The sequence below is a fragment of the Anopheles gambiae genome, chromosome 2 (genome assembly GCF_943734735.2).
Source record: "Anopheles gambiae chromosome 2, idAnoGambNW_F1_1, whole genome shotgun sequence".
Taxonomy (NCBI): domain Eukaryota; kingdom Metazoa; phylum Arthropoda; class Insecta; order Diptera; family Culicidae; genus Anopheles; species Anopheles gambiae.
Genome location: NC_064601.1, coordinates 40,987,608 through 41,002,004, shown reverse-complemented (window position 1 = coordinate 41,002,004; position 14,397 = coordinate 40,987,608). Strand labels below are relative to the sequence as shown.

General features: G+C 45.3%; 2 protein-coding genes across 2 annotated transcripts in view; one reads left to right on the top strand and one right to left on the bottom strand.

Moving 5' to 3' along the window:
- The window catches only part of LOC5667758 (uncharacterized), a 549,880-nt gene that overhangs the window by 180,966 nt on the left and 354,517 nt on the right, over positions 1 to 14,397 (top strand). The gene's annotated exons all lie outside the window — the stretch shown is intronic.
- LOC4576841 (homeobox protein B-H1) overlaps positions 5,017 to 14,397 on the bottom strand; it is a 28,853-nt gene continuing 19,472 nt past the window's right edge. Inside the window, exons 2-4 of the mRNA XM_001230937.4 lie at positions 6,550 to 6,728; positions 6,230 to 6,405; positions 5,017 to 6,141 (exon numbers count right to left, since the gene is read on the bottom strand). Coding sequence (XP_001230938.4) covers positions 6,099 to 6,141; positions 6,230 to 6,405; positions 6,550 to 6,728 — 398 coding nt within the window. The 3' untranslated portion in view covers positions 5,017 to 6,098. The remainder of the gene's footprint in view (positions 6,142 to 6,229; positions 6,406 to 6,549; positions 6,729 to 14,397) is intronic.

The window sequence follows — 14,397 nt, the reverse complement described above, 5'->3', positions numbered from 1 at the left end:
CTCAGGCCGGTTCATACAACCTGAATGATTTTCTCATTTGAAACGTTTCTCCACATATAGGGCTGGGCATATTTTTTTGTATAAAAGAAAGTCGAAAAAGAACTTAAATTTCACCGAAGTAATTAAGTCCCAATAGTTGAGTCAGAGTATTAATGCGGCCAGACAAAATAGACCATCAATATTATTAACATTTATGTGTTAACATTCTCCTAGCAGTTTGGTTCGGAATTCAAACTTAATTAAGTTCTCTAGTAATCGAAATGAAATCAACAAGATGACTCTATCCGTCACCATTTAGCTGATATCGCCCAAATTATAAAGTCAAACATTTTCACCTCACTTTGTTAAAGAATTTGTCTCCAGACGGCTGGCCACTTGCCAGCAATGCAAATTTGATATGCAAATGCAATAAATTATCATAACATCTTTTTCCACCACATTGTTTCGTAATGTCCTCAACGTGAAATGAAACATTACTGCCATTCTTTGGCATAATGAAGCAATTATACTTTCCTTTCCATTACAATCGAAACCAGCACTTAGCAGATGGGTGTATTATTGTAATTAATTTTTCGACCCAAACAACCCCCTATCCCCATGACCGCAGAAACCCACACGATGATTATTTTTACGATTGGCTGCAGTTCACTGTGGGATTGAACTGCTATCTGAGTTTTCTTTTAAACGATGTCACACACATGAGAAAAGCATCTGGAACAGAATGTAATAAAACCACCCTGATTTGTGTAAACTGAGCGGTAATAAACCCCTTTCATCCTCACACAAGCCAAACCAAACAACCAAGGTCGCTTAATCTACAAACATCCATCCCATGCCACAAGAGCGTTTGCGGTGATGTGTTTTTAGGATTCCGTTCGTTTTCCAATTACCAAAACGCCCTTTTTCGAGCTGCCGTGTTGTTCTCTTTTTTACTGCTTCTTTATAAAGAAAACCTACGGGGTCCTGAAAGGAAAACATACAAACACCATTTTGAATCGATTCCGCAGCCGTGCCACAATCGAAACGGGCACGTAAATACAATTTGCCTGCCTGCCTCGGTGCGTTCCCATTGGATGGGTCAGTACAGCAGTTTGCTCGGCTCAATCATTTGAATTGTACGAATGAATTGAACGATCAGGATGATACGATTTCATTCGTATTCTTTGATCCGTTGGCGTATTTAAATATATTCGACGGTCATCCACCAGCTGGCTCGATTCCCCCCGGTTTTTGGACGCGCCTTGGATTGATAACCACTTTTCCGGTTATTACTGCTTTCTCTTACCCTCCCGGAGAAGGATACGTTCCGTTGTTGTTGTTTTTGTTGTCATGAACTAGGCAGCATCGGTTCCAACGGTGGCCCACTGAGTGTTGGGTCCTCCAGTTTGGCTGCTCAAGGGCGTTTCGATTAACAAACGACTAATAGCACCTTGGTGAAGATACGGCCACTTTTGCTCGGTTGTAACACCTTCCCGCGCAGTGCAACGCTTTCCCGCTGGAGCTTCGAAATGCCAACGAATCGTGTGTAACGAATTGTTATTAAATTTGATAATTTCTCGCTTTTCGTGTTTCGGTCTCTCGCTTCGCACGTCACCCGGCCGAGCCCGAGCCGGACCGCGTGTGGTCTCACGGGGCACATCTACCCTTCACCCAGGGATGCCTAACAAACAACGAAAAACATTCACCGTTGGAGACCACACCGCCGTGTATTTTTTAAAGAAACCGGTGAAAAAGGGTAAGTTTAAAAACGCTGCCCCGCAAGAACGGTGCGGCCAGAGCGCTTCTACTCAATTATTTAATAAAGCCATCATAATCTCCTCCCTGGGCTGGCTGGGACTGTGGTTTTGTTTTCAAATATCATCCTCCCCATCATCACCGACAGCGTGGATACGTTGTCGCACCGGGTGGCATACGTCCCCGCAGTCGGGGATGATTTCTTTCGGCGTTTCGGCGGGGTTTTGGTTTTCCGCGGTGGCAACCGAACAGCTGCAAGCTTGATGGTGCGCTCATTGGGTAGGATAATAAGCTAACCCATCATTATTTGGGAGTTTTCCTCGCTGCAGCGACTCTCACGCGCGGGGCCACCCAATCAAGGCGGTAGGCAGAGAATGGAACCCGAGCCACGAAAAAGGGCTGTTTGGCGGCGAGAAAATGATGCTTAAATGGCCGCCCGGCTCGTTCGTCAGCTGGACAGTGTCTCAGGATATTTGATACCTCGATACCCGCCTACCCATAGCGTGCACATCCCTAAGCGACTTGATGTGATTGAAGTTAATTGAGATCATAACCGGGCAGCTGATTGGATAAACGGGGTGAAATTAACTCTATTGGGAAGAGTAGCTTGAACCCGTTCTCATTAAGGGGGCATATGGCTACCTGGTTTAGGGATTTGATATCACTATCACAAACAATTGTGCTATTATATTCTAGTTGTGATGGCTACTGGGTAGAACGCTTTGGATGGGAATTGAAATATTCTTGGCGTTGTAGTAGTACATAAACGAATAAACCAGGCCAGTTTTATCATGCAAATCAATTGTAATAAAAGCGTCACGATTTTTTAAAAGCTTTAGCAAGCGGTAAATTAGGGGTGACTTGAGAAAGCTCTCCTAATTTCCAGCTTCTATTAAGGGGGACTGGAGTAATACATCAATCTAAAACAAATTTACTTTCACAGCGACACACATTGTGTAAACTATGTTGGTTTGTTAATTTCACTAACTGTAAGGATCTTTTAAGAGATTTTAGCCTTTTCAATCCGTACGATGGTCAATTAATTAAAACTTAAAAAAAAGTCTATAACAGTTGTTTGGACTATAATTCTAACCGCATGATATGTAAGATTATCTTGATATCTAAACATTCTTATAGGTACAAAACGATCGAAACAGGTTTTTAAAGCTTACAAAACCAACACCTCCAAAAGTAATCTGCGATTTACAGCCTGTATTATTTCAGCCTTAAAGCTAAAATTAGATTTGAGTACCTGCTCGAAAAAATGCAACACAAGGTCGTGTTTTCATTTATCCCAAGATGCATTAAAGAGATCAGGCGGTGGAATCTAGAATCAAAAGGAATGTAGACCAGGTTGTCGCATGTTTTATTATAACCAAATTTGAACGACAGGACAGATGAAACCTTTTGCTCAAACATAATTATAAAATCTTCATTCAGAAGCAGAAGCGATAAAAATCAACCTTCTAAATACATGCACCTTGAGATAAGCCCACCTGTACATTATACCCATTTTGATAGCTTCTCGAAAACTGCTAAACAATGCACAAAGTTGATGAGCTGAAATTTCAGCCTGCGATCTTAAAAAGGAAAATTAGTCTCATTGGACATGAACCATTGCTTTTAAACCGGTGTGTTTAATATTTACAGTCAAAATACTTAAGACTTTCATAATTAATCCTCATGTTCTATTTAGTTATTATTCATGAACACTTGCACAAAAAATATTTGCAACAGTAAGGTCTTTAATGATATCTAATGTTTTCTTTACTTGTCATTTTGTAACAAATTAACGAATAGTTGATAATGTCTTTGGGTTCTGCTCTTTTATGGACCGTTCCTCGTATTGTAGTGTTGTATTGTTTATTGTATTAAGTGAAATTAAGTATCAAGTTCAAGCCCCAAATGGACCGTGCCGCCATATGTAGGACTGACTATCCTGCAGCCAAAAGAAGGAGAAGAAGATCATACAATGATAAAGTTGAATTGTAAAAGAGAACTGTTGAAATTTATGAATATAAAAAAAAGAATAGATTTTTTGAAAGATTAAAATTAAAATTAACAGAGATCTAACGGAGTATAATGAATGAAGGACTGTGTTTAAACCCCTGTGAAAATAAAATAAAACTTCGAATGTCATCCATTGGTAATATAACACTGAAGTATGAATTCAACATAGAAAATATAAAAAAAAACACCGATTGTTATATATGAGACTTATAGAGTTCTATCTCATCAGTTTCTGTCACAAAACGTTTGTAACATTCCGAAGGGTTGTACCACATTTTCTGATGTGATTTTTTCTGATGTGTGAAGAAACTTTTTAACCGTGAATTATTTGAAGCATAACTAGCATATATCAATAAATAATTTTTTTGAGAAATATTGAAACAATGCCATTAGAATCATGCTCAATATTTTGTATTTTGATATACGCTTGATCACCAATATGATGAATTGTGCATCTGAAGACTTCCGAATATTTGTTTGAAATTATTCCTGATATGCAAAAGATAGCTGTGATTGATATTTCTAAATAGAAAATTCATCTGATTAGCGTTCATAGTATTTATAATTCATCCGAATGACTAATAGACTTTTTGAGGAGTAACAAAATTAGTAACATAGAATGCTAAAAAAATGTTGAACTAGAATTTAAGAATCATATGAAAGAATTATGTGTTCAGGAATTATACCAAGTTTGAGCCAAAAAATTAGCATTGTTGTAGATTGTTCAAGCAAAGTATGTGCAAAGGTATTATTTTGATGTATGATACAAATATAAGTTTTCATGAAGGCCATACCAAACATATTAAAAAAAGCAGCAACATCCTGATAAATGTGTACAATTAAATCGACATTAAACATTTAGCTTGTGAATGTGCTCTAATTGTTTCGAGGGTGATGATTGTTTCGTCGGGTCATAAACGCTTTCCACTGAAAATAGAATGCACCTCGAAATCCTTTGGGCATCATCATTCTGCCGCCACATCCATTATCACAACTCACAAGACAGTTTATCAAATAACGATCACTGTCGGTGCTTCAAAAACCACTGTCAGCAATAAATGTAACAATCTGAACCAAATGAACCTTCAATTTCTACCGCTGCGGTCGAACATGCGGCTTGTGACCTACGTTTGTCAACACGTCATTACTTTTCCTTCCCGTGTTCTTTCATTTCTTTCATACACTCGCACGACACGTTCGTCACTTACCGCTGTATTCCCACTGGAGGATGAAATGTGCCAAACGACACGGAAATCGAAACAGTACACACCGTTTAAGTTTTAGAGTCATATCAACTCTGAGTGTTCATTTTCATGTATTTCTTGATGTTTTCTTTTCCAATTCGTCTGTACACTCTTGCACATGGGTTACGAAGGTTTCGTTGGTCACAGTTTTACATCAGTGACGCGCGAGACGGACGTTTGCTAGATCCTAGCTGGGGTTTACGTGTACAGCTAGCAGCCTTTCTTACGTCTATAAACTTTACAATCACGAAATACACTGGGCCTTACAGAAGCTGAGGATGTGTTGCGAGAAGTTTTGCTATCGGTAGTACACGTTTGGGTGAGATTTTCCTGCTACATATTTTGCTAGTGCTTTTAAATTAAGATACCTACATACGCTACGCAGCCTTGGGTTGAGCTCTGTTCACATCGATCGGACAAGGGGGCTTGCGATGATTCTACACATTCACATACTACACTCCAACCGAACGCTGCCATACCAGTTCTGTATCTTCTTCTATGAGAAACATATCTACACAAACTTCCCGCCGGTCATACAAAACAAACAAACAGGAGTTGGCGTTCGTTAGGACCTTAAGAAAAAAAACATATTTAAAAAAAACATCTCCAACGCGTCAACGCGAGCAGTTATCACACAACAGTAACCTAACCTAATCTGCAGTACAAAACGGCAAACAAAGAGGGGCGCTCGCCCACCAATATAATATGGTTTTGTTACGTTCAATAGTAATACTTTTCTTCATCTTTGAATCGGTGCTGAATCGGTCGCTACCTCTAGCTAAAATAATTACGCGTGAGTGTTACACATGTACAGGTCTAAAATCTGATTTGCAGTCTTGCCACCGTTGCGTCTTGCCAGATACACAGAAAGAACGTTCCCAAAATCAAAACATCACATATTCATTTACTCGCTATATGTACAAAACTGAACAAGAAGATAGGATCCTTCCCGTATGGTGTTGAGGTGAACACAGACGGTGGCCACACCATAGCATTCAAAACGTGCGGGCCAACACACTAACAGACGGTTTAAAATCGAATATTGCCACAAGCGGGAGCCGGTCGACTCCGCTGCTGTACTTGCGAAAGTGCGTAGAGCCCTTTGCACACTTACGCCACTCTATCCAGACCGTGGGGATGTAGGAAGGATGCGCTGTTTGCGAGGAAAAGTTTGCTACGGTTAAGTTCCTGGGTTGGTTTCGCGGGGTTTTTATTCACCGCGTGAGCGTGAAGAAGCTTACTTCTGTGGGCTGCCACCGTCGTCGTGCATGATTTTCTTCTTGAGAATGTTCATATCGTTCACATTCTCCAGGAACGTTTTGTGCGCGGACAGCACCTTCACCGTCTCGACGTCCTTCTTCAGCTCCTCCATGTCGCGCTTCAGCTTGGCCCGTCGGTTCTGGAACCAGGTGATGACCTGTGAATCGGGGGAGCAGAAAGCGTACGCGCTCAGTTAGTGAAAATTGTTGTAATGTTGGTCTGACAGAGTGGGGAAAAAGTTGCGGACGTTGGGGAAACAGGGGCTGTTGCCGGATAGCCTGCACGCGAATGACACACTTACCTGTGCGTTGGACAGGCCGAGGGCGGCCGCTATCTCGTCCCGATCCGAAGGTGACAGGTACTTCTGGTACAGGAACCGCTTCTCCAGCTCGAAGATCTGATGGTTGGTGAACGCCGTCCGTGATTTCCTTTTCTTCTTTGGCTGCGGTCGGTTGGCGAACAGGTTTAAATGCGATTGTTCTGTAGAAAGAAAAGGAGAGAAAGAGAAACGGAGTGAGTGAGCGAGAAAAGGTCAGGGCAACATTAGTACAATTTGTTAATTGCAACGCTAAAATTGAAGACAAACAACAAAATGCTACGGGCAGGCTCAATCAAAGGCCAACACACCGACCGACCGACCGACCGACCGTTCGATTACGGTGTCCGAATCCGACCGATTGATCTTTACCATTGCGCGCTTTTCCCCCTATGCGGTACGTGCAATAATCGCCTTCCCTCAGGCCCCAGCTCCCTTCCCCCGACCGGTAGTCTACGGGCTACAGGCCACAGACACATCATCATCTCCCGGGTGCTTCGGTACGCGGCGGCACCTCCTTTTTGGTGGCTCGTATGTTTTTTTTGCTCCTGTTTAGCGGTGGTGGTGCTGCTATAAAAGCATAAAACTTTATTGAGATCTAATTTCCTCCTCAATGAGATGCCATTCGAGGGGCCTGATTTGGAAGGCCCGGGGCTGGCAAAAGCAGCCGATTGCTCACTTTCTGCTTTGTTTTAATGGTGAGGTTGAAGCATTGAAAGGTTTGTTGGAAAGTTGAAATGTTACTCCGTTTCGTGCGTCTGTTGATGGAGGGTACGTAATAAATAATTAAATATAATTGTTGGGTCTTCGATTAAACATAACGTTTTGTCTCCAGACGGTTTGATGAGTGGTTGGAAAACAAATAGAGCCATTTAAACTATTATCATTCTGCTATACGATCACGAGTTGTACTAAATGAAAATTATTGAAAAGCAAAAAACAGTAGCCATTTTCCGGTTGCCCGAAATCCCAACGATTAGACACACAAAAAAAAAAACGAAAAAGCAACACTATCTCTCAAACGATCCTCAAAACCCAACCGGGGGGAGAAAAAGACAAACCCACCCGACCAACACGTAAGCCTTCAAAACGACAACGACACTAATTAACATCCGAGTGAGAAACGAATCGACGGGTTTCGACCGACCCAGACACTCATATGTATATAGAAAAACAGGCATTTCACGTAACAAAGCCCCCGGTTTTTTGTTTTGTTTTTGGCCAAAGTCCGAAGAACGGTCGAGAGGGAAAAAAATCCCCCCGCCCGATCGCTCGCCGCCATGAAAAGCGTCGTCACTCGCACCGACCGATACCCACAGGGGGAAGAAATATTAAATTAAATGATAACATATTACGCGGCAGCGCGGAGGTTTCTTTGGTTAGCCGAAACAAGCCGCCTGCTGCTGCATGCGCCCGCGATCACATCCGCGCGCGCGGCGGATATGAAAGGCGGCGCGCACAAACCGGGATGATATGGAAACACCGGGAAGACACACGGAACCTTCCCGTTTCCCCGCTAAAGCTGCCGAGCGTTCGTAGTGCGCCGTTTTTTTTTTTTATTTCATTAATGGGGTGCCGTGGTGCCCGGGCGGATGCGATGTTCCACGGACATGCTTATTATTATGACGCGCTTTTTTGTTGTTGCTGTTGTGCTGTTGGTTGTGCTCTTTAGGTTCCTCTCGCTCGTTGTTATGTTTTATTTCAATCCATTTCCACCCGACCATTTGGGGCATCGTCTCGTTCGCGAGGCAATAAAATTATTAAAATTAAAATGAAGAGAACGATTTTGGCGGCTAGGCAATGTTACAAGATACAGAGAGAGAAAGGGAGAGAATAGACAGAGAGTGTTGGCCAGGGCCGGATGATCGTCGGTAGGATTGAAGTGCGCCGCAACGGAAAAGCCAAAGGATCCGTCGCTAGAAATCTTTCACTTTTCAAAACTTGGATCCAGATCAGCGGCCAACGACCAGCGACCGTAGAAACAGTAAACCGCCCAAATCCTGTTGGGCAATAAAGATGTCAACCGTATGGGGTAGTGTCGCTGCCACTCTCCGTGACAGATTGTAGAAGCGATCTGCGCGGTGACATTCGTGACAGGTAATTAGTGAGCATTAGCGGGCGTTTTGTGAGGTGCTTCAGTTGACAGAGCGAAGAAGAAATCGCAACAAAACTGCCTCGATTGTGCCAAAACAAATCCGCCATCCCGAAAGGCGGCAGCTGGGAGTGGGACACTGTTTTGTGTGTCGGTGTGTGCAGTGCGAAAAGCAACCAGGCACGTAAAACACTCACTTTGCGGTACAAATTGCAACATTAATTACCAAACATTACTATGATTTGGTGTGCCGTCGCTGTGAAATCGCTTTGATGAATGTGTGCGAGCGCGCATCAAACAGTTTCGGGTTCGGGTGATGCAACATCATAATGCCAACAACACCCAAACCTAAGGATGCTGTGAGGGTGGAAACATGAGGCGGGTCGCGGTGAAAGCATAATTGCATCGAGCGACCGAGCGAGCGGCAACGATGGAAACGATGCAGAAAAGAACGCTGCGTTGCACCGGCTTGGTACCGATTGCATCTTTGCCGCTTTGCATAAAAGTGCAGAAATTGGTCACCCTTGACACCACCCCTCTGCCCGTTTCTTTGGAGTCGCATTCAAATCGATTCCGTCGCAAATTGACCGGCACCGAGCAGCGCGAGGCAGCTAATTAGGCTCTCGCGGGGTCCCAAATCGTCACTTCTCAGAAGCGTGCGAGTTCTACTCGGGTCGCCCCATCGAATTGGTAGTGAGAGGGGAGAGGGAGGGCTAGCAGAAAGGGCCGGGTGACCGTGGTAGTTAATTGCCTTGCCATGCTGGATGCCGCACTCTGTTCCCGTTAAATGAACCGATTAACTGCGAGACGAACGCGCGCACACCGAGCAACACAGAGACGGTGGGGAGGGGGGGGGGAGATGGTGCAACGGGGAGCCCTAAACCCTTCACACCGGCTAATTCTTTGATCTGCCTGCGCAGCGCTCTGCTTGGGTGTGCTAACGGCGCGATCAACCAGAGCTGATGCATAAGTTGGCGTTTTTGTCAATAAACTTGTCAAAAGGCGTCCCCACTCATGCCCGCCAAATCCCCACACACACAGACACTCTGCTGTGCAGGCCGGTCGTTCCCTTCGTTCGTCAGAGGTCCCTCCGATCTTTTTTCTCTCTCTCTCTCCTTCGGTCTTCTTGGTTGGCGTTTTGCGCGATTCGTGTTTATGATTTCTCACCCACAGAATGCATCGTAGAGCGTTGCTGGATCTTGTTGCGATCAGATTCAGCACCAAAGCACCCGCCAGTTAAGAACAGTAGCACTGTGTGGAGGCTTTTCCCTTCCAGGAAAATCTATAGTCGATGGTGGTGGTGTTGGCGAAAAAAAAAAAGAAGGAAGAACGATAAAAAATCGCACTAAAATTCCCGGGAACCATGACCATGGTGCCCTCTGCTTTATGGCACCGATAATTAGCTCCGGTGTCAATTCCAATCCAATCCATCCTCCTCGGTAGCTTCGGTGCTTACGGTGACTCACGGTGACCAAGACCGAGCGAACCCCGATAAAAACCGGTAGGGTCGTAAAAATCACGGCACAAAGAACGCCCCTACCGTGTGGCCACCGTTTGCGCATCGTTTATGATGTTGGGTCGTTTTGGATCCCGCTCTTATAGGAAAAGCACGCTAAAGCGTTAAAGCTTCAGAGGGCTTCCAACTTATTGACGGATTGACGAGCGAGACCTGCCCCGTTTTGTGGGGGACCCTTGTGCCGAAGGTAAATGAATGTATTAGCGTTTTGGTAACCGTTCCAACGGCGTTCGATCGATACACAGCTCCACAGCTCCAGATGGAATGAATGCCACAAAATGTGTTTTGTACGTGATGGCAAACAGATACAGCAAGGCGATGTTTCAACGAACACACCTAAAGCCTAGAGCAGTGGCACTACCATTAACGACCCAGTGAGACACTCGACTACCACCGTCCAACTCCAGGACGATGGTGCGAAAACCGTGCGAAACCTACGAACACGCAGGGACAGTAACAGTAATGGCGAAACAGCGCTCGAATCGATGGCGTTCCGCGTGAGAGCACACACAGCCAGCCACTGCGTCAAATGGACGGTGACGGAGCACGGTTGAAGGGACGGCCGAGAGCCTTTACACAACAACACACGCACTCGGCGACCAGCGCGGCTCAGTAAAACAAACAACAAGCGACCGGACAAATGCTGTCCCTTCGTTCCGCCTATGTGTGCGTGCGTGAATGAAACCCACTCCAGCATAAGATCATTCGCTTGTTTGTATTTGTGTAATGTTTGCGGCCCCACCTCTCCTCTCCCCCTAGTGGCCACACTGTGTTGGGGAGGAAAACGCATCCCCCCGAAAAAGCAAAAAAAAAAAAAACAGTTGGAAACGAAAGCAACGAACGCGCTTGCGCTGCTGCTGCTGCGGCGGGGTGCGTAAGAAGAGGTTGATAAATTGTGATCATGAGCGGCCGGGCGGCTGGGGGGTATTGGAAGGCATGTATCCAAAGCAAGCCGGAGCAAGCGCCAAAGCGGGACCGGCAGGCAGCGCGAACGAAAGCGAGAACGGTCGACGACGCCGACTTTGATGTTGTTTGCTGGCAACCCCCGAAAAAAAACCACGCCCCACGTAAGGAAGCGATGGCGCTTTGTGTTGGTGCTGGTGTTGCTGCGTTGGGTTCGTTCCTTTCCAGCGCGCTTTGCGGGTGTCGTCTTTTGTGTTCGCTATGCTTTATGTTTCGGTGAGGAGAGTTGGGAAGTCTTACTGTCGCGCTATGTTGGAAGAGCTTTAGCAAGCGGAAATGCTATCGATTGAACCGATTTTTTGTTCACTGCAAGCGCGAATTCGCGAGGTAACATCAACCCAATATGTGTATTTTAAGCTCACTTGAACGCTTGTCCGCTTGGCGAACAATTAAGAAATAAAAGTTTTAAAACCGTTGAAATACAACCGACAAGTACTCGATAATTAAATAGCATGATTAACGTGTGCTCCCTTCTCCCTCCTGCTGGTCACCGCCTGATACTTCTTACGGTAAACTACTTCGATCCAAAATTGGTAGTTTGCTGACACCAATAAAACCATAATTGAACGGCCCAGCTTGAACGGCACCTAATTTGCAGTATTTTTTGCAAACAAACGTGAGTCCAGCGAGCGGAACGGCCCACGTTTGGAGTCGACCCGCAGTCGCATTCAGCCGGTGTCGTGAGCAGTAATTTCCAGCCACCCGCCGTAGGACTCGTAAAGGATGACGCAATTCGGCGCTGGTAGTGTGCCCGCTGCGCTAACGATTTTGCTTCTAATTAATCAATTAATTATGGACACCGTATTATGGCGGAGTAGCCAGAGAGAGGAAGAGAGAGAGACAGTGTCTGTTAGGCACCTCACCTGACCCTACCGTACGGCAACCCCTAAGCTCATGGAAACAAATGATGAACGACAAATTGGTAAGTAGTAGCTCTGTACTCCCCGCTGTACACCGTTCACCACCAACAAACGTTCCGAGGGTTCGATTATTTCTATCATAGAGACACAGAACACACACACACATACGTAGTGACTAATGCTAACGATGCAGTCGATTGCAGCTACTGTTGTTAGAATCCAAGTCGGTAGTGTACGACCTCGTGTCAGTACTGCCACTGGCAAATTGTCACTCGTCAAGCTGAACCGGGAGTGGGACCTGCGGGTAGGGACCACCAGAGCTGCGTATAATGATAGTGCTTTTTTCTACCTTGTCCCCTGTTTAGTGTGTCCCCCTTCGCACACACACACACACACACACATACAGCGTGTTTGTGCTGCGAACAAAAGCTTCACATTAGGATAATGATTTCATGCAGCCCACATGATGAGAATCCTGTTAGTGGCACGCAAGTGTCGCCTGGCCGTTGGTTTCGGTCTCGCCCGTCCTTCCCGGTCACTGCAAAAGGTGAAGGGTGGTGCGGTGAAACTAGGCCAACTTATTAGCGGACCGAGCCATTTAATTAGCGTTGAGTTGTGAGTTAAAGTTTGATTTAGTAGCTGCTGCTGCTGCTGCTGCATATGGATTTTTTTAGACCTTAGAGTAAAAAGGAATTTTAAAATAATTATCTAATGTACAAATATCTATTTTTAGCAGAAATGAGTGACCTTAAATAGGCGTTCAAAATCCCACTCACAGTTTGGTTCCCATTTACCGCACCTTCCAAAGCGCCAAACACAATGGGATGATATTTCCTTTTGGTCGCCGTTCAGCAGCCCTCCAGAGCTAATCAATTACCATTCGGTGGCAGCTCCCTGGCCCAACACACACGGACACAGTGCCCTGCCCAAAACGGGACATGGGCATGAGCGAGCACCCAACACACAATAACCGGGTCGCACCTCAAACAATGATCAATTAACACTGTAATTAAATCGAACTTTCCACAAACACACCGAAGAGGGTCCAACGGTGCTGCCAGTTGGTTGTGTTTTCCCTTACCTTCTAAAGCTTTTCCTTCCCGTGTGTGTGTATAGAGGCCGGCTTTTCTTCCCGTTTGAGCTCCCAGAATGAGTGAGCCGTTTCCCTTTCGAAAGGGGGAGAAGTGAAGAAAATTAGCGCCAGGCAGGCAGAAGCAAAACCAGCGGTCTTGTGCAAGTACGGTTCTTGGTGTCGGTGAAGGGTAATTATTTTTATGACACGCCGAAATACTTCCCGCCACACACACACACACACACACACACACACACACACACATCGGACAACATCGCGTGAATGTCGCTCGTTTTCAAAGTGACGTTTGCGCGGTGGTGTGTGTGTGTGTGTCTACGGTAAGGGGCTTTAAAACACGGAAAACTTCCCTTCCCATTTCCCATCGCACACACCGTGGTTTCGTGTCTGTTGCCGCTTAGCAAAAAAAGGGGTAAAGTCGATGTCTGGGCCCAGGTCAACGGTGTTCTCGGTGCGATAGTAGAACTATCGATCGAGTGTTTTTTTGTTCTTCCGTGTGTTTGCTTCTGTTCCATAAGGTTTGGGGTGGTTTGAGAAAGCAAATTTTCAAATCAGATCGTGACTGGCACATTTAACGAGCCTTCGTACGGCCGTCTCCCGTCCAGTGAGCACTTCGTTGCACCTTCCTGTCTGGCTGCCCGCCGGCTCCGGCTCGTGGCACAAGGTACGGCGCGGTCGTTTTCGATCGGGGCGCTAATTTTCAATAAATACCCCATTCGCTACAAACTGCAAAGAACAACAAAGCCCTTAAAACTCGCTCGCCGAAACAAACATGCGCTATTGATTGCGGGAACCATGGTCTGCGGGTTGTTGGAGGTAGAAGTAACAGGAAGCATTCCTCTGCTATGAGAATGTGTTTTTTGTGTAAAGTAGGATGAAGTCAAATGCTATACCACCCACCAGTGGCTACTCGGGCGGTCCAATGACCACCAGAGTTGCGAACCAAACGGGCGTAGCGTAATGTTGTGTCTAACATTACATGTACTCATGTAATGTAGTTGCAATATGAGTACTCAAAAGAGAGAGGAAAAAACATGATCACAATACACAACTTATCCCAAAGAAACACAAACACACAAAGAAAAAAATCGACATGAAATGCCCTTCCGCGCATCATTCATTCATTCATGCCGGAGCATCAATGTGCCGGAAAGCTGACAAAATGTTCTTCTCGCCCGAAAAGAACTAATTTACCCATTTGCTGTCAAAACACTGCACGCTCGTGGTGTGGGTTGTAATTTGAGGTTGCAGCCCGGACATTTGCTGCCGGCCGTGTTTTTATCACTTTCGTTTGCGTTCTTGCCGGAGGAGA